Source organism: Lolium perenne, chromosome 6 (assembly GCF_019359855.2).
Source record: "Lolium perenne isolate Kyuss_39 chromosome 6, Kyuss_2.0, whole genome shotgun sequence".
Lineage (NCBI taxonomy): Eukaryota > Viridiplantae > Streptophyta > Magnoliopsida > Poales > Poaceae > Lolium > Lolium perenne.
The window spans coordinates 194,283,576-194,301,878 of record NC_067249.2 but is presented as its reverse complement, the minus strand read 5'-3'; the positions used below and the strand labels follow the sequence as shown (position 1 = coordinate 194,301,878).

Sequence of the window (18,303 nt, the reverse complement as noted above, 5' to 3'; positions counted from 1 at the left end):
GAAACATCATAGTCCAACAAGGTAGGATAGAAACAAATGATGAAAGGTTTGACCTATCTAAAAGACATACCGGTAAAACCTCCAATCTCGAAAATGCAACAAGTTGCCCATGCAAAAACCATTCTCAATGAACTAGAGCTTGTCATGAGAATAAGCACAAGCTCTAAAACATCACATGGATAAGATCCAAATAAAACCAAGAAAGATGATGAACCAAACTCGAAAACGCAACAAGTGATCTATGCGAAATCCGTTTTCGATGAACTAGAGCTTGTCATGAGAATAAGCACAAGCTCTAAAACATCACATGGATAAGGTCCAAATAACAACCAAGAAAGATGATGCAAGGATGCAAAGGTTTGAGCTCTCTCCGAACGATACGATCAAGTTACTCACTCGAGAGCCCTCTTGATAGTACGGCAACTAAACTATAAACCGGTCTCCAACTACACCATGAGACCGGTGAGAAACAAACCCTATCAAGAGCAAACCTTATCCTTGCGCATTCCACTTGAGCTCGATGACGACGATCTTGACCTCAACAAGATGGAACGCCTTTCTTGCTTGTGCTTGCTTGACGAAGTCTTGTGGATTGCTCCCCCATAATCCACCATGGGAGAGCTTCTTCTTCGGCGCATCTTCACATAACCATGACCACCATGTGGATTGCTCCCCCATAATCCACCATGGGAGAGCTTCTTCTTCGGCGCATCTTCACATATCCATGATCACCATATGGATGGCAAGACTCAAGCAAAGGATCTCTTCGAGATGGCTCATCTTGAACTTGCACTTCATTTCTTCATTCTTCATCATGTTGATGTCTTGAAGTAGCTTGAGGGCTCACTTCATCTTCATCTTCAAGACATACTTGACACTTGATATCCTTCATCAATTTCTTCTTATTGCAACCTTGAAGCCAACATATGGTTCAAGAATTGCCTATGGACAACTCCTACAAATATAACTCAATGCAAACATTAGTCCATAGGGATTGTCATTAATTACCAAAACCACACATGGGGGCTCCATGCACTTTCACCGATCCGCCCGCCGGCCCCTACGGCTGCGCCACGACCGCGCCGATGCAGCCCGCCGCGCCCAGCCGCTGAGGCCGCCTCCTGCGCCGCGCTGCGCCGTCCAAACGGCCGCCTCGACGAGCGCCCACCACCGTCTGTCCGGGGCCGCCGCCCCGGCGTCCGAGCTCCGCCGCACGCTGCGACCGGAGGAACCCCGCCACCCTTTGGGAACGGGGCCCGCCGCCACCGCGGCAAGGGCCGGCGGCAGCGGCGGCAGGGAGGGTGGGCAGAGAGGCCGGCGGCGGGGGGCGCAAGGGTTTCCCCGAGCCGCCAGAGGAGGGCGACGCGGGGACGGGTGTCTACTGATTGTATACTTCTCATAGAAATTCGATCCTACAAATTTCTAATAAAAAGTTTTTAAATCAAACATTCCTTAATTAGCTAGCCCTGATTCCTGATCGGGGACAGCTACCCACCCCTATGCCACCGAGTTATGATTGGGTCGTTGCAGATCCATCATCTTGCCTACGGACTCAACTTGACATTGTGAAGCAAAGTCATTGAGGCAAAGTCATCATCCTAATCCATTCATCTCAGATCCGACGTACCAGATTGATCAAAATTCATAGCTAAAAAATTCTTAACTGTCCAGAATATTTTGAAATGAATTTAGTAAGTCATAATGCTTCGTCGTATTTCCCGAGAAAGTTTTAATCTATTTGAATAAGTGGTTTGTTATTAATAGCCTTTTATATTTCAATCCATAAAAGTCTATTTACACATACACTACTAATCTAGATGGATTGAAACTTTCTTAGAGTACTTGTCTGATTGATCGACGTTGACTATGCGTGAGATCAGAAACCCCCAACCCCTTGAAGGAGGCTCGCCCTCCTGCTTGCTTCACGACAGGAACGGAAACAACTAGAAAATGGAAAAAATAACTACTTTCTCCAGTTCATATTACTAGACTCTACATTATCTAGATTCATTTCGGGATCTACCCGCCCCCCTCCCGGGCGGCGGCGGAGGATCTACCCGCCCCGCTCCGAGCAGCCTCCCCCGGATCGCCCCACCTCAGTCGCCGCTGCTGCCGGCCTCGGCCCTGGCCTTGGCCCTGGCTCCGGCCCTGGCCCGGCCACAACCCCGGCCCCGGCCTCGGCCACGGCGGCGGCGGCGTCCCTTCCGTCGAACGACAAGGGGGGGAGAGGGTTTCCACGGTGGCGTTCCATGGGAGGCGATGAAGCGCCGGTGGAGGAAGCCGGGCGGCACAGCTACTTGGCTGGGGCCTGATGCTCTCCTTCGGTAGCCATGGTGGATTTGGTGGAGCGGTGGCGGCCTCCGCCCCCAGTGACGGTTCAGCGGTGGTACGCATGATCCACATCGTCGTGTTCTTCCCTGGTGATCCGGCAGGAGGGACTGGCGGCGTGGGGGCTGCTAGTCTTGCTTTGTTTTTTGGTGGCGGTCCTCGGGTTTCTCGCAAGCAAAGATGAAGATCTACCGGAGGTCAGTTTGCTTTGATCTGGCTGGAGAGATGAGTTCCGGAAAGCTCCGTTGGCGAATGAAACAGTGCATATTTTGCCTGCAGTTTGCTGGATCGGGTGGTATTCGGTCGCGCGCACCCATGTTTTTATTCCGACCGTTTGGTTCAGGAGGGAGCGCCGCGAAGCTGTATTCTGTGTTGACATCAAGTGACTTTTTGGTCTATGGTGAAGTCAGAAGAAGGAATATCATGAAGGCCGGATTGGTGGACTGGCTAAAGGAGGTTCGAGTCAACGTGATGCTGAGGGATCTGCTTGGCGTTCCGGGGTTGCAGCAGTGGTATGCATGTGGGGGCGGCAGCACCGGGGAAGTTCAGAGTTCTATCTCTTAGGGTGAAAACCCAAGGTCTGGCCTTAACTTGTTATATCTGGCAATGTTCTTGTTGGAGGCATTGTTTTGAGAGTGGGGACTATCTTCAGGGGAAATCCTAAGACCTTTTGTCGGGCGACGACGGCGCTGGTGCACTGTTTCCTTCTTGGAGATGTCGCTTTTGGAGAGTCTGTACTTCGGGTGTTGTCACACTGGTGGTTGTATTGCTGTTGCTAGGTCTAGAAGGCTGTAGCGGGACTTTTATTTCTTAGTTTTCTTTACTCTTTTTTGGATGTGTGCATCCGTACTGCCATTAGGGTGGGGCGTTGTTGCAGAAGCTGAGTGTAATTGGTATCTTTTGATATTAATATATTCCCTTTATCAAAAAATATGAATCTAGTTAAATTTTTAGACTAGATGCATGTGTATCTAAACAAAGTTGAGTTATTTAATATGAACCGGAGGTACTACCTCCGTTTCAAGGAATAAGGCGCACACGTATTTCAAGACAAACTTTGATCATAAAAATTGAGCAACGAAATCTTGATTATATTATATGTAATTAGTATTGTTGGATTCGTACGGAAAAGAACTTTTTAATGATACTAATTTCATACAAATAATATTTATCTATTGATGTAATTCGAGGTTAAACAAAAAGCACGTAAAACGAGCGCGCATTATTTCTTGAAACGGAGGTAGTAGTACAGAAATTCACTGAATCTACTTTGGGATCTAAAATGAACGGCCAAGGTTGGTGACTCAGTTTACCGTCACCTGCACCCTCCAAGGTCTGGTAGGTAATTAAATATTTCCTGATTTTCAAGTTTACCGTCGGTCGATCCAGTAGAGAGCAGGGGACGACCTCTGAATCCACTTGCATACAGCCCAATAAATAAACAGTCGGTCGATCTGTCGGAATCGTCCATTGAATAAACAGTATGATCTCGCGGAATCGTCGATAGTCTGATTGATCGACGTTGACTGTGCGCCCAACAAAAGAAGACTCCGAGAGAGCAGGAGCTCAGCTCCGATCCATCGAAAGTTACACAACGAGATGGACACGGAGGTCCCCTTCCTGCTTACCGGCAGCGTGGACGACGCCGGTGAGGTGCCGCTTGCCGGAGTCTCCGACTTCCGCGGCCGCCCCGTCTACCGCACCAGCTCTGGCGGATGGCGCTCCGCCCTGTTCGTCACCGGTAACTACATATTCAACACTGTCCTAGCTAGCGATCAATCCAACTATTTAGTAGAGCTGCTCATTGATTAGCTGCTCTTCCTGGATCAATGGCCTATTGAAGTGCTGGAGATCGCTAGCAACTTCGCCTCTTTCGGCCTGTCAGCGAACCTCATCACCTACCTAACGGGGCCGCTCGGCCACTCCACCGCCGCCGCTGCCGCCGCCGTGAACGCCTGGACGGGGACAGCTACCCTCATGCCCCTGCTGGGCGCCTTCGTGGCCGACTCTTGGCTGGGTCGCTACCGATCCATCATCCTGGCCTGCACCCTCTATGTCCTGGTATGTAATCAAGTAGGAGTAAATCTTTCTGCTATTCCTGCATCTACATCTCAACACGGTAGGCCACGACCTTTTTTTTTGGTGGAAACATAATTGAGGTAGGCCACGACCTGAATGCCAGCAGAGCCGGAAACATAATTGAGGTGGCATGTGGGGTCATTTTTGTTGTTACTTAGCTCAGTGAGAGTGCTAGGGACGTAAACGAAAATTTCCGCGTGAATTTGTTTCCGAATCCGTTGTAGGAAATCTAAATTGAACGGATGTGACAGATATTATTTATGATTATCAGATGATTCTTATTCGACTAATCTGATTTATGTCAGAAACGTCGAAGCTAATAGAGTTCGTCCAAAGTAATCGGAAACTCAAAACTGATCCAGGATACATATACATCTAGTATGTACAAAACATATTTCAAGAAACTAAAAAAGAATTTTGTATGTAAAGGGACATGTTCTATGTACACACGTAAATTTTCACATCAAACCGACATTTATTTTTATCTTTTTTTACACAGGGCACAAAACATATCGGCTTTTGCCGAACTTTGTGAGCATGTAACATGTCAAGATATACACGAGACATTTTTATATATATATTTTTTACATTTTTAAATATGTTTCAAAATGTATTTTGACTTGGTGTAGAAACACCCTGGCTTACTTACATTGTTCCTCTGTCGAATATGGACTCCAAAAGTGTTAGGACAGTGGGCTACTGAAGTATGCATCGTCTGTGCTATCCTAACTCTTGTGTTTACGTTATCGCATCCATATGAAACTACTTTGTTTATATGGTTATGTTATATTTATTTGTTCTATCATGTTATATTATTCACTTTATGAGTGTTTTGTTTAACTCGTTTTATAAATTAATTTTGGTTGTACGGTTTGCCGATCTACTTATGTGTGTATATACCTGATTAATTTTGTTTCCTCCCCTTTTTGGTCTGTTTCTATTCCGAGTACACTGTCTCATTTATCTACTATTTGAATCCAAATGAGATTATTATTCGACCCGCTCTGAATCCACTGAGAAAATATGATATAGGATATGATAGCGGCAAAATCTGGTCCGATTAAACTGGAATTAATGGTGAAAATCTTAACAAATAAGCTTGTTGATGAAAATTGAGTGGTTGCAAACTTGCAATGCCATTGTCATGCAGACCATTAAATAACATTATGTTGATCTCAAGGAATTCTCGATTTGATAGATCCATGTTAACTGTGGATGATCCAAAATTATACGTTAATGGTGTATGTAGTTTTTTTACATGTTTCTTGCCTTATTAGAATTCACCCACATTCTTTTGCAATAGATCACGATCTACTCATCCCAATTCTTTATTTGTTCACAATAGTATTAGTCTAGGATTTTCTTATCCTATTTCAAAAAAAAAAGGATTTTCTTATCCTATTAATCAAATTAAGGTCTACCATCAAGAAAGGTTTCTAAGATTTGTCCTTTACACTGAATAAATGTTAAGCAAACACTGATAAGTCAAAAACATGTGTATCCATGCAGGGTTATGGCATGATCACTCTGGTATCCACCCTTCCCGAGCTGCCATCGTCATCGCTCGACGACGGCGACTTGTCACCCCGCCCATCGTCGATGAAGATCGTCCTCTTCTACGCCTCAATCTACCTCGTCGCAGTCGCGCAAGGTGCTGACAAGCCGTGCGGCCTGGCCTTTGCCGCCGACCAGTTCGACCCTGGCCACCCCAAGGAGAGCGCCTCCCGAAGTTCCGTCTTCAACTGGTGGTACTTCTCCATGGCTGTCGGAATCGCCGTCGCCATCTCCGTCGTCAGCTACGTCCAGGAGAACGTTGGCTGGGCAATCGGATTCGGCTCACTGTGCGCCATGATGCTTTGCGCCTTCGTCATCTTCCTCGCCGGCACCCCCACCTATCGCCTCTACGCGCCCAACTCCGACGCCGAGAGCCCCTTCGTCCGTCTGGCCCGCGGCTTTGCTGCGCTTGGAAGGAACTCAAGCTTCTCCTTTGGCAGGAAGAGTCGACATCACTTTGCGGACGAGGATTCCACGGACAAGGTCCTGTCAGACGAAGCGCGGGCGGTGCTGCGGCTTCTGCCGATCTGGGCGACGTGCCTGGCGTACGGCGTGGTGTATGCGCAGGTCACGACGCTCTTCAACAAGCAGGGACGGACTCTGGACCGCCGCATCTTCGGCGGCCTGGAGCTGCCGCCGGCAGCGCTTCAAACGTTCGGGCCAGCAAGCATATTGGTGTTCGTGCCCATCTACGACCGTGTACTGGTGCCCGCCCTGCGGAGCACGACGGGGAACCCATCGGGGCTGACATTGCTTCAGCGCATGGGCACAGGCATGGTGCTGTCCCTCGCCGCGGTGTCAGTGGCGGCGCTGGTGGAGGCCCAGCGGCTGGAGACGGCACGCGAGCACGGCTTGGTGGACGATGCTGGCGCGACGGTGCCGATGAGTTGGGCATGGCTGGTTCCGCAGTACGTGATCATGGGAGTGTCAAATGTGTTCACGCTGGTCGGGATGCAAGAGTTCTTCTACGACCAGATGCCCAGCGAGCTGCGTAGCCTGGGGCTGGCGCTCTACTTCAGCGTGCTCGGCATCAGCAGCTTCATCAGCGGCGCGCTGATATCGCTTCTTGACCGTGTCACCGCTAGCGGAGGCGGCGACAGCTGGTTCGCCGACAACCTTAATCGCGCTCACCTCGACTATTTCTACTGGCTACTTGCCGGTGTCAGTGCCGCCGAGCTAGCGCTTTACCTCTACTTCGTGAGATCCTACGTGTACAGCCACAAGAGACTCTACTGAGCGAACTCGAACATAATAAGCAGTTGTAATCAGATTGATGGCCATGCTTATGATGTGTTATTCGTTCGTTTGTTCGTTTATTAATATGTTTGTGCCACTGTCGAAATCCTTTTTAATTTTTCTAAATTCCACAATGCAACGCATGCATGCATGAAACAACAGAAGAACAACTGGAGCACAAAGTAGACCTGTGTTGTTCTCTCAGTTTTTCCGTTGGATTCCCCACAACAGAAATGTGCAGATTACTGCTTTGGCAGCTATCTGTTGCGCAATTTGGAATCTCAGGAACCGAGCCTGTTTTGAGAAGAATCTTATTAATTCCCCAGTTGAACTAATATGTTATGCTAGTGTTCTTATCAAATATATTGGGCAGGCCTGCATGTGGCTAGTGAGCAGAAGCTATTAAGAACTGGAGCTGATATCATGCAGAGGAATGCAATGGAAGATGTGGCAGTGGCTACTGATGATGATCCGCATCCAAGTTCTGCTGCTGGTTCTCCAGCTCATGCTTTTGTTTTGGTTGATCTGCTGATATCCCGTCCATCAGCTGTGGCTTTGGTTAAAAAGCTGTGCGCTGTTGAAACTCTGTTGTTTTGTATTTTCGTAGCTCCTGGCAAACACTAGCAGTTGCGTGAAGTATACTTTTAATTTTCTAGTATCTCCAAAGTACTGACGCCGAGAACTTTGTTGTTTTTCCCTATGGTAGTGCACCCTGGCCCTGTTATCGCGGGTCATATGGTAAAAGGAAAAGAAAGAAAGTCAAACCCAAAAGGCCCTGAAAACTACTCCTACATTGTTGAAATATAAAGGAGATATCCTGTCATACTGCAATGAGGACACTATAAAGGAATTCCACAGAAATTTCAAAATTGACCCGGCAGATACATTAACATGCTCTCTAAAGGCTCACAAACTGTACAAGCAAAGCCAAATATACTCCCATTGGAGGGCTCGTGAACTGTTAGATTGCACATGACACGACAACTGTCTGCAACATAAATAGTTGAGAACACTAGTTCACAAACCAAACCACACATGTTTCATCTTACATGGGACAAACTTGGGGCGAAGGAGAAACCACACGCCCATAGAGGGAAAGGTCAGCAGGCTCGGGCATCCTCTATAAAAGCAGTTTGCAACACATTCGGCACTTGAAACGCAAGCTGGGAGGTCACAACCAGAAGGAACATGAACAGGTTAAAACGCTCGGTTCGGGTGGCACTGAAGCACAAACCTGGTTTCAGCTCTGTAGCCTATACCCCTCTTTGCAGCTGACCAGTTTTCACTCTATACTCCTTTAGCTGACCAGTTTTCTTGTCAATCTCTTTGCTGGAGGGATTTCGTCAGATTTACCGAGGAAGTCTGACTTGACGTGCCCCGCCTTCAACATCGGGACAGGGGGCTTCACAGTCGTACGTGTTCGAGAGGTCACCGACATATGAGCAAGCTTATCGGTAATACTCGAAACCTTCGGAATTGTTGCACGGCCAGTTTCAGGTAAACTGCGTGAATGCCGTAGTACCGGGTTCCCTGTACTTCCAGTAAACGAAAAGAAAATCTTCATGATCAGACCACAGATCAGAGACAGGAATTTGGCAAAGCAACTCTAGAGGAAACTTGCCTGGGCTATTCCTTGCTGGTACTCGGCTAGTAGTTACTTTGCTGTTACTCTCAGTGGGTCGTGTACTCTTCTGTGGTGCCTGGCGATCCAATTGAAGTTTTCTTTGCACACCTGGAAGATTGATGAACAGATTTAAAATATTGACTGGAATGCTAGTTAATCACAAGTACTTTAAGAAAGAGATATATATTACCAATTTTCGATAAGCTGTTTGATTTTATAGATATGTTGCTAGGAGGTTTGGTTGTGGACAGAGCTCCAGTGGAGTATCTCCGAGCAATGTGCCCTGTAACTCCTTTAACTCCAACTGAAACAAATGGATCAATCACAGTAAAACAAGGGTATCAGGAATGAAATGACGACCAGGCAAAAGTGTGTACTAACCACATGGAGGCGTTTTAGGTGGAACTGCAGCTTTTGACCGGACAGAAGCCGGAACATATGTACAATCCTAATGGTTGGAAAAAAAGAAAACAAATCATTCACCAGAGCAGAGAAAAATGACGACACATCACAAGCAGCAGCATGGCAATCAAAAGAATAGTTTTACCTTAAAGAATGCATGCTTGAGAACTTCTGCAGCTTTTGGTCTCTTGCAAGGATCCCATGAGCACAGAGACTACAAGATGCATATGGAAACAGATAAAATCAAGAGATCAAAAGATTTTGGGATGCCGTCTAGAACAAAAGTACTTGAGGACTTACGGATATAAGGTCAACTGCCTCACTGCTAGCCGATCTCATCACCTCCGACAGTTGATTGCCGCTGACCTGCATATACGAAGTCCGCTCAAAAATATCAGATTAAGCACAGAGCATTATTCATGTACAATCACAAAGGACAAGATCATACATAATCTAGGTTAAAGTCGTGAACCAACTTAAAAGAAGATGTTGACTTGTGCCTTATTTCAAAGTTCAAACGTAGTGTAAAGTTGCAACGGAGAAGCCATGGGTTACATTTTAAAAAGAGGTGATAAAGAGAGGCGTAAGATTCAAAGTGAAGCAACTCCAGGAACAACACACATGCCCTTCCGGATAAAATGTAAGTGCTAGAATGAAAGAAGACTCAATAGATAATTAACACAGCTTAGAGATGCTAGTGACTTCCAGAAATACTCTTCAAATAACAAGTATTAGTAATACTGCTTACACAAGAATTGTCGACAAGGAGAATCACAGCAGAGACAAAGAAAAGATAAATATTGACCTGTGGGAACTGATACTTCATCGCCCCTGCAAGAGACAATCCTTCAGGCCATGTTTGCTCGTCTGGACTACCAATAACGTTGCAAATCTTGAGAATTTCATCCGCTTCACTAAACAGTGGGGTAAGAAAAAAAGAAGTGAACAAAAATGGTCACTGAGAGGGGGGAAAGGGCAGAGGCACAATCATCCAAAGTATTCAGCAGGCGTTGAGACAGCCAATCACAATACCAACATTTATATGGTAAACCATATTACCTCGTGCCTGGGAAAAGAGGATGCAGTGTCAACAGCTCAGCCATTATGGCACCCATTGCCCACATATCTATAAGTTGCATGGAAGAAAGTCCATTTATTAGTTGGCAGTATGTTTAGGCAAAAGCACAAAGCAAATAGCAGGCTCCTTACCAACTGCAGAATCATAATCCGATGACTGGAGCAATACTTCAGGTGCTCGGTACCTGAGAGAATGAAACACATACAGATCAAGAAAGATAGATGATGATTATTCTCTCTGTGTTGATGGGGTTACAGGAGCAGGGCTAACCAGCGTGTTGACACATATTCTGTGTATGGTGGTGCAGATGAAACTTCCCTTGCTAGACCAAAGTCTGCTAGCTTTAGGACATCTTTGCTAACCAACAGATTCTCTGCAATAGCAATCTAGTTACGATAAAATACGCATGAATGAGAATAAAAACTGCACCAGTTGCTCTGCATAACTGGAATGTATATAGCTCCTAGAAGGCATTTAAAAAAACTCAGCTCACAATACACTAATATGGGACTTCTACTGGACTTAGTTTGTAGAAAATACAGAGTAGGGGGTGGATAAGTATGTAAGAAAAGCTACCAGGTTTGAGGTCACGATGAAAGTATCCCCTCTGGTGCATATAAGCAAGAGCTTGAAAAATCTGAAAGCACCAATTACGGACATCTGACTCCGCGAAAGGCTTGACTCTGTCTTTCATAAGTTGGTAGAGATTGCACTCCTAGATGAAAAAATGGACAATATTCAACAAAAGCATGATATGGTAGTTATCAAAATTTTGTTATCCATCACAGACTTACGTACCATGTATTCCATTATGAAGTATAATATATCATTTTCCCTTATAACCTCCTTGAGCTTCACTATGTTAGGGTGATTCATGCGCCGTAAAGACTTCAATAAAGAAGATATGTTATTTGAAGGAAAGAAGTATGCAAGAAAACGTTAGAGAGTACATGATTCTGCTAAAATACCTTTACTTCACGTAAACTCATACATTCCTCGAAAGAATAATATTTTCTCTTCATTTTCTTCACCGCCACCTACATGATCGATATAAAACATTAAGCAACTTGACGGTTCCACTGAGATTTCTTAGTAAAAATATCAAAATATTTTTGTCTGTGATATGTCATTGGATACTTACTACTTCACCATTTTGTTTATTTATAGCACGCCATACGCTCCCGAAAGTCCCATCACCAACTTCCTTAATCAACTTGAATCTGCGTACAGAAGACACTATGAGAAAAAGAGTTTACAACAACTATTATCAAGAGGTAGAAAAACATTACAAAAAGGTTACCTGTCCATTATTCCGGTAATTGGGTTGCCTGGTAGAAGTTTCTTCCTTGGGGACAACTAAGTCTCAAGAAGAATCAACAACAAACACAGAAAAGTGTTCCAAAGTCCAAGCGACCAATATCTTGTCTATAGTTGGCAAGAACAGATGTATGATCCGTTAATTCACCAGTGGGCCTCGACTACCTTGCGCTGTCTTAGATTTGATCCACACAATAAGATCCAACAGCAACCACAGTAGAGTTGCAGAGTATAGCAAGGATGAGCCTTGACCTCAGATGATATAGAACAAGCAAATGGCAACTAACTAGGGAGCGACAGATGGAGACTGGATGCAGCAAAGATGATTGACCCTGCAAATAGGAGCCAGCAGAAAAGAAATTCAGAATAATCCAAGGGTTATCGTATTACTCCCTGCATTCCAAAATAATTGAAGATCTAGGTTTGTCCTAAGTCAAATTACTCTAAGTTTGACAAGTTGATAGAAAAAACATATCAACATAAACAGAATCAACTTAGTTTCAATAGATTAATCATTAAATATATTTTTGTACTATATAGATGTGATATTGTATATATTAGGTTATTAGCATATTTTTCGATAACCTCGGTCAAATCCAGAACTTCGATTATTTTGGAGAAGAGGGGGTAATACTTCTTCACATGCAAATACATGCATTCCGCGGGAAAGAAGAGTCTGAACTACAATTAGTAGAATTTAAATTGTATTCTACCAGTACATAATTTAACCCACTTACATGATCAGCATCTACTATTTGAATTTCGACTTACAAAATAAGTTACTCTTAAGATGATGTGCTGGTAGAATGGGAGTGCAAAATGAGATGGTAAACTTAGTCAACAGAACAAAAGAAAGGGAAAACAAAGTAAGTGTTTTACATGTAGATGTGGAGCATAGACCGAAATATCGCTTCAGGAAAAGATCGCACTAGCCTGCTGTCGTTGAGCATATAGGAGCATAGAACCACTATGTGCAGTTCACCAGAGAGAAGAGTTGGGTGTTCCCACGAGCTAAAGCACGCCAATCAAAAGTTTCTTCCGAAACAAAAAGCTTGCATTGAATGAGATATGCCCTGAAGACCACTTCTCCCATGTCTTTGATGAACACTTTAAGGTCCCAATGTCACTGCTGGTGCAACCTGATATAATTTAATTGAATCAGAATGCTGTCACAGAGTATGAAACTTTTTTGCGCATGATGTGCATAGTATAGTGCATGCCTAGGAACTAAAATCATCTCCATCAAGCATCAAAGTTGGATTATATATAACAAAACGAAAAGCTCCATCAAAAAATTAGGAGAAATTTAGCAACATTTCCAAATCTACCAAAATATGACATTTTAATATCAAGCATATGGAGGTCTCTATACAAACAAAAGGCAAACTCTGCTTGCTGGATTTTATGGAATCATTTTACTACCCCCCGTAAATACAAATGTACAAACAAAATGCTGTTCACATACGTACTATGTCCACATTAATCCACGTACGAACTACACATTAATACCAAGGTAGAATTTCATAACATTGGTGAAGCTGGACATTGCCAACCATATCGACATAGAAAAATGCTATCAATCAGTCACATTAACAACCCTGCATCTCAATTCTCGTGACGTTCAAGTTGTATCATTGCTTAAATCGAAAGCAACGTTGATATCTTGTTACAGGCTCTAACAATTTCGTCGCAGCAAATTCACACATACAGCAACACCGACGAACTTTGCCTTAGCCTGGAACTAATCGGGGAATACTTGCATTGCTACCTTCTTTTGAGCTATTTTCCCCATACTTGTGCATTGCGACCTTAACCACAATTTGCACTGCATAGATTTTCTCGTCTACAGGGAGGAAAAGGATGTCTTTTTACAAGAAAAAAAGGTCCTTTCCCGCAAAATCTTTAAATCAGCCAAAGAAACCAGATAAAAATCCAATAGAAAAGCATCCCAGAATAAAACTACGGCACTGCTTGGCACAAACCTATGAATCGATTCGCATTGGAGCGACGCCCGCCCGCTAGCCGGCCAGATCCGGCGCCTGGGGGCACAGATCCGGGCCAAATCCCGAGGAGCAAGCAAAGCGGGCGAGTCAGGCAGGCGCAGAGAGAGCAAAGGCAGGCGGGGAGGGGGGAAGGTGGAGGGAAGGAATGAGGGCGGAATCGACGCCCTACCTTACAAGGCGGGCAAGGAGCATAGGGTGGTGGTGCTGGTGGCTCCCCACGTGCGTGTCGGCGCGGCGGCCCACCTCAGCCCCGCTCCGCACGACGCGACGATGCCCGGGGCGGGACGTACGCGGCGCCGGTGACTGCGTCGCCGTGGCGGCTACGGCGGCGGCGGCTGCGGCGGCGTGAAATGTTGGTGGGGGGGAAGAGAGAGGAGAGCGAAATGAGCCGCGGCCTGCCCTCCCACCGCACCTCCACCCTGGCTTTCTACCCGCGACGCGCCCCGTTACTTTTTATAACCGTAACCAACACACCTCCATCCTCCTCCTTCTTGCGCTCCGGCCGCCTGCCCTGCCCTGCCGCCCCCTTTTTTTAACCGCTCCGGGCTCCTTTTCGGGCTTGCTCCAGCGGAGGGGAAACAAAAAGTATTCCTTTCAACCCAAACAAAAGTCCAGCCAGCTCGCGCGCGCTCACCTGATCTTCTTCTTCTTCTTCTTTATCTTCTCCGTGGGCGTGGAGGAGGAGGAGGATCAATCGCCATTTGACGCTTTGCGGTGAAGCGAAATGATGGGTGAAGCCCGTAACGACGCACGCCTGCGTTGATTAGTGGTGGTTAGCGAATGCAGTGGTGACAAACGGCGATGGTTACCGGTGCGTGTGGCGTGTTTGGTGGAATTCAGCTGCTCATCATGGCTGTCTTTTTGCATGAGAGTGCGGAATTTGGTTATAGTGACAACTTGGCAAGAGCATACGTAACACTCAATGACTGATCATGGATCTTGCCACTATTTTGTTAACGGTTCTTCATATCATAGCGTCTTCGCCGGCGTGCCCCGTAGCAACCTCAATAGATCTATTGAGGTGTGGTGTTGTTTTTAGGCCACAGCGACACGTCCTTAAGTAGACGACCGATTTTAGAACCCAACAGAAGTATAGCAATCTCGTGTCGGTCCTTACGCACAGAGCACCGAACGGGTGCGCCGGCATCCCACACAACAACGGATTACATGGATGGAACCGGCACGGTTGTCTCTTTAATGTAACGCCTCAAATGCTTGGCACAAATGCTTGGCAGCGTGTTGTCATCTTTAACGAACCCGTCGGTTCCCCACGCAGAGACGCCTCGGAGACCACCATTGTAAATGCGCACACCAGGCCATGACCTTCTATTTAGTGCGCCCTATCGGCTCACTTCCACCGTACTCGCCTCCACACCTATGCCGCACTCGCCTCCACACCTATGTCGCACTCCCCTCCACCCTCTCAACAATGTTGCACCGGCTCGCCGCCACCTACTCAATGCTAGGTCGGAACGGGCACACCCTGTTAGCGGTGCCGCCGCAGCCAGAGCATGTCGCCCCCGCCGCGGCCCGACGACCAGCGCGAGCTGCCAGACTTCAACTTCGACGGCTTCTCCGACGAATTTGAGTTCGACGAGTGGAGAGATGTGTTTATCGCGAACACAGATGCCGAGGTCGTGGAGGAACATGCGCGGTGGGGCTCCAAGGAGCAGTTCCAGGACGACCCGGAGATGGCGGTGATCCTGGCCGCCTTCAATAGGCAGCGCTACCGGAGGATCCAGGAGCAAGTCCTCGTGGAGACCAACGTCATCAACTTCGAGCACGTTGTCAAGATCTCACACGAGCGGGTGCCATGGAGGAGGCAGGCTACCTCCTCATGGCGGCTGAGTAGCAGAGCCTGCTTGAGCTCAACGCTCAACGCAAGACCGAGGTGGCCACCCGCGAGTAAGTGAGGCTCACCCACTCAACGCTCAACGCCAGCAGAGGCTGCTTGAGCTCAACGCTCAACGCCAGATCGAGGTGGCCGCCCGCGAGCAAGTGAGGCTCACCTAGAACGAGGAATCCCGCCAGTGGCGGGCGGCGCTGATGGCCCACCATCACCGAGAAGTTTCGGCGATGCTTGCGACGATATTGCACCGCCATATGCGCGAAATAAGGGCGGAGAGGTGGTCACGGGAGACGGCGACAAAGAGGAAGAACGACAACGAGGCAGGCCAGTTCCGCCGACGGCTAGTAGAATAGAGTTTTGTTTACTTTAGTTTAGTTTAGCTTAAATTTCATTCAAAGTTTTGTATATAAACCTAAATTTAAATGAGATTTTGAAATTTATTTAACTTTGTTTGTTAAAAAAGAAATCAGGGTTTCCTATCGAGGTGGCGGTGCGAGGCAACCCACAGGAAAGGTAATTCGGGTACTCACGAGCAACAGCACGCAGCATGAGCATTGTGTCTCTACATTCCGTGCCATTGACAGCATGATTTGCTCTGGTCCCCCAGCACCCACCCACCCACCACCATGCGTTTATGGCGTTTTGGATTGGACCCGACGCAAGCAAGCTGCCACTGCGAGCTCGCGCTCTCCTGTCCATTCTCTCCCGGTTGGTACCCCGTCACATGTATTTGATCTTTTTTGGACTGTTTTATTCGGACGGGCAGGTCGGTCTGATCAGTTATAGAATGCCTTACTAGCCTAGCCTGGTCTGTAACTGATCATTGGGTTAGTTCTCTGCGGATCTTCGTGTGTTCTTGTGGAACTGGTGCAATGATTAATTTCTTCGGTTATTGGAGTGCTAGAAGTAGGGAAATGACAAAATGTTCATTGAAAAACGGCAGCCACCAGATTTCTACGTTACCTTGTAGATTTTTTTTGAAGATTAGTGGGGATAATTTCTAACAAATCTCAAATCTTCAATTATTTCTAAAATCATGTTTGGTTCGAGAGTACTGGCCTAGTTTAATCCCCGCCTTACCCTAAATCCTATTGTATTTTCCTTAATCCCAATACACCTCTACCTCGTGAACTGGGGGTTGGGTGAAGGTAGGGATTTCATCCAATGCATGTGAGAATTATCCCTTCTAATCTTCATAAAAACCTAGTACCAAAGAAAAACCTAATGGACAAATATTTGGCACACACTGTACTTGATTTCCATCGTGAACCCTAAAGAATCTTGCAAAAAAATTAAATAATATGTTTTCAGTATTTTTACAATTAATTGTTAGAATTATATCTTTCCATATATATAACGGAATATGCTAGGAGTATAAAGCATATTCCGATCTTGTCAATTCCCCTAATTTAGTTAATCTTTATAATCGCGTGTTACCAAATATGGCCTACTGAACTGACTATATAAACACACCTCGGAGGCCAGGCCGACCAATCTGGTCAGCTACTAGAAGGCTTATCGGCCGACAGCCGACCGACTGATTCCTAGATTTGTAATTTTTTGAAATCACATGTTATTTGTAAAATTGATCAAAAGAAATGTATTATTTAAAAGATCGCAAGAATCTTGGCGTCGACTAGAGCGGATTTTCACAAATAGCGTAGCTACGAACCCATATTTGCAAAGTAAAAAAATTAGATTATAAAAGGAAGAAAAATGATACTCATTAATAAGGATGGTGGAAACTTTTCCTTGTAACTTTTTTTGTAAAAAATGGGATCATTTGCGTTACACACAAAAACTTGTAAACAAATTGTGCTCAACACGTTGTGTAACCTGTAAGATTGTTTTGTGTGTCACTTTGTGATTTGAAGCAACTCATGGTGAACCTTTTTCTTAAACTTTTATATAAGTATAATTTTCAACCAACTAGTGCAGTGTATGTACTCCCAAGCTCCGGTGAACTTATTACTGAAAAAACAAAATGATATTTTAAAAATAAACTACGTGGATATATGCACATGTTCTCTACATGTTTGCTGATTTTTTGTGAACAATACTCCCTCCGTTATTGAATGTCGCTGAATTGGATGTATGCAAACATAAAATATGTCTACATCTAATTTAGCAAAAACTATTATGGAATGGAGGGAGTATCTTATATTTTAGGCTATATAAAAACTTAAAAAATCGTAGGGTTGAAAAGGATATGAAAATAATATTTTTCTTTAAACATTTGTATTTTTTGCATAGACCACATATGAAAAGAATATTTTGATGCAAATTTGGTCATACTTGTACATACTACACATGTATGCATACCTGTATATAATATTCATAAATTATTAAGACAGAAACAAATTTTCGTTAAAAAACAAGCTCATTGGTGTTTGAGAGACAATACGACTTTGTATCATCCCATTCCACACATATACTATTTGTTTGCAATTTTATTCAAAAATTGTAGTCAGGCTTCTATAAGCTTGATTCTCTTGTCAATGGAGAAATATATGGTGCCCATGTTGTGTTGGATTTTCACCGCAAACCTAACAGATGTCTCCCAACTAGAGTTGAGGTTTAACATTCGGGTAGGTATGAACATGTTTTACGAAATTATACCTTTTAATCATCATGTTTATAAAGACATGCAAAGTGTGTCACACATTTGATGTTTATATTAAGGAAAACAGAAAACAATAGATGTGTTGTACAAGACACAAAATGACCAATAAAATTATATTTACATCGAAAATCATATTGGTCGTCTTGTTCCTTCTCTTGCTCATCGTTTGCCTAAGGTTAAAAATATAGCAAGGGATATGGACATTTCCAA

General features: G+C 45.1%; 2 protein-coding genes across 4 annotated transcripts; one reads left to right on the top strand and one right to left on the bottom strand.

Annotated features, from left to right (window-relative positions):
- The first annotated feature begins 3,800 nt into the window (after positions 1–3,800).
- Positions 3,801–7,277, top strand: LOC127306540 (protein NRT1/ PTR FAMILY 5.10). Its single transcript, XM_051337197.2, has 3 exons — positions 3,801–4,069; positions 4,172–4,389; positions 5,917–7,277. Exons 1-3 carry the CDS (start codon positions 3,928–3,930, stop codon positions 7,195–7,197), a joined length of 1,641 nt encoding a protein of 546 aa, XP_051193157.1. The 5' UTR covers positions 3,801–3,927; the 3' UTR covers positions 7,198–7,277.
- A 762-nt stretch (positions 7,278–8,039) lies between these two features.
- Positions 8,040–14,385, bottom strand: LOC127306542 (cyclin-dependent kinase F-4). Of its 3 annotated transcripts, none has more exons than XM_051337200.2 (17): positions 14,256–14,385; positions 12,498–12,757; positions 11,602–11,950; positions 11,443–11,521; positions 11,270–11,338; positions 11,100–11,189; positions 10,878–11,016; positions 10,572–10,674; positions 10,433–10,485; positions 10,283–10,349; positions 10,029–10,137; positions 9,524–9,589; positions 9,369–9,437; positions 9,203–9,269; positions 9,012–9,125; positions 8,819–8,929; positions 8,040–8,727 (listed from the first exon to the last, which is right to left on the bottom strand). In XM_051337200.2, the coding sequence occupies exons 3-17, from the start codon at positions 11,607–11,609 to the stop codon at positions 8,495–8,497; spliced, it is 1,377 nt and encodes a 458-aa protein (XP_051193160.1). In that variant the 5' UTR covers positions 11,610–11,950; positions 12,498–12,757; positions 14,256–14,385; the 3' UTR covers positions 8,040–8,494. The 3 variants fall into 3 exon arrangements, with proteins under 3 accessions (XP_051193160.1, XP_051193158.1, XP_051193159.1); XM_051337198.2 differs by lacking the exon at positions 14,256–14,385 and adding an exon at positions 13,791–14,083; XM_051337199.2 differs by lacking the exon at positions 14,256–14,385 and adding an exon at positions 13,601–13,729.
- Positions 14,386–18,303: the final 3,918 nt, after the last annotated feature.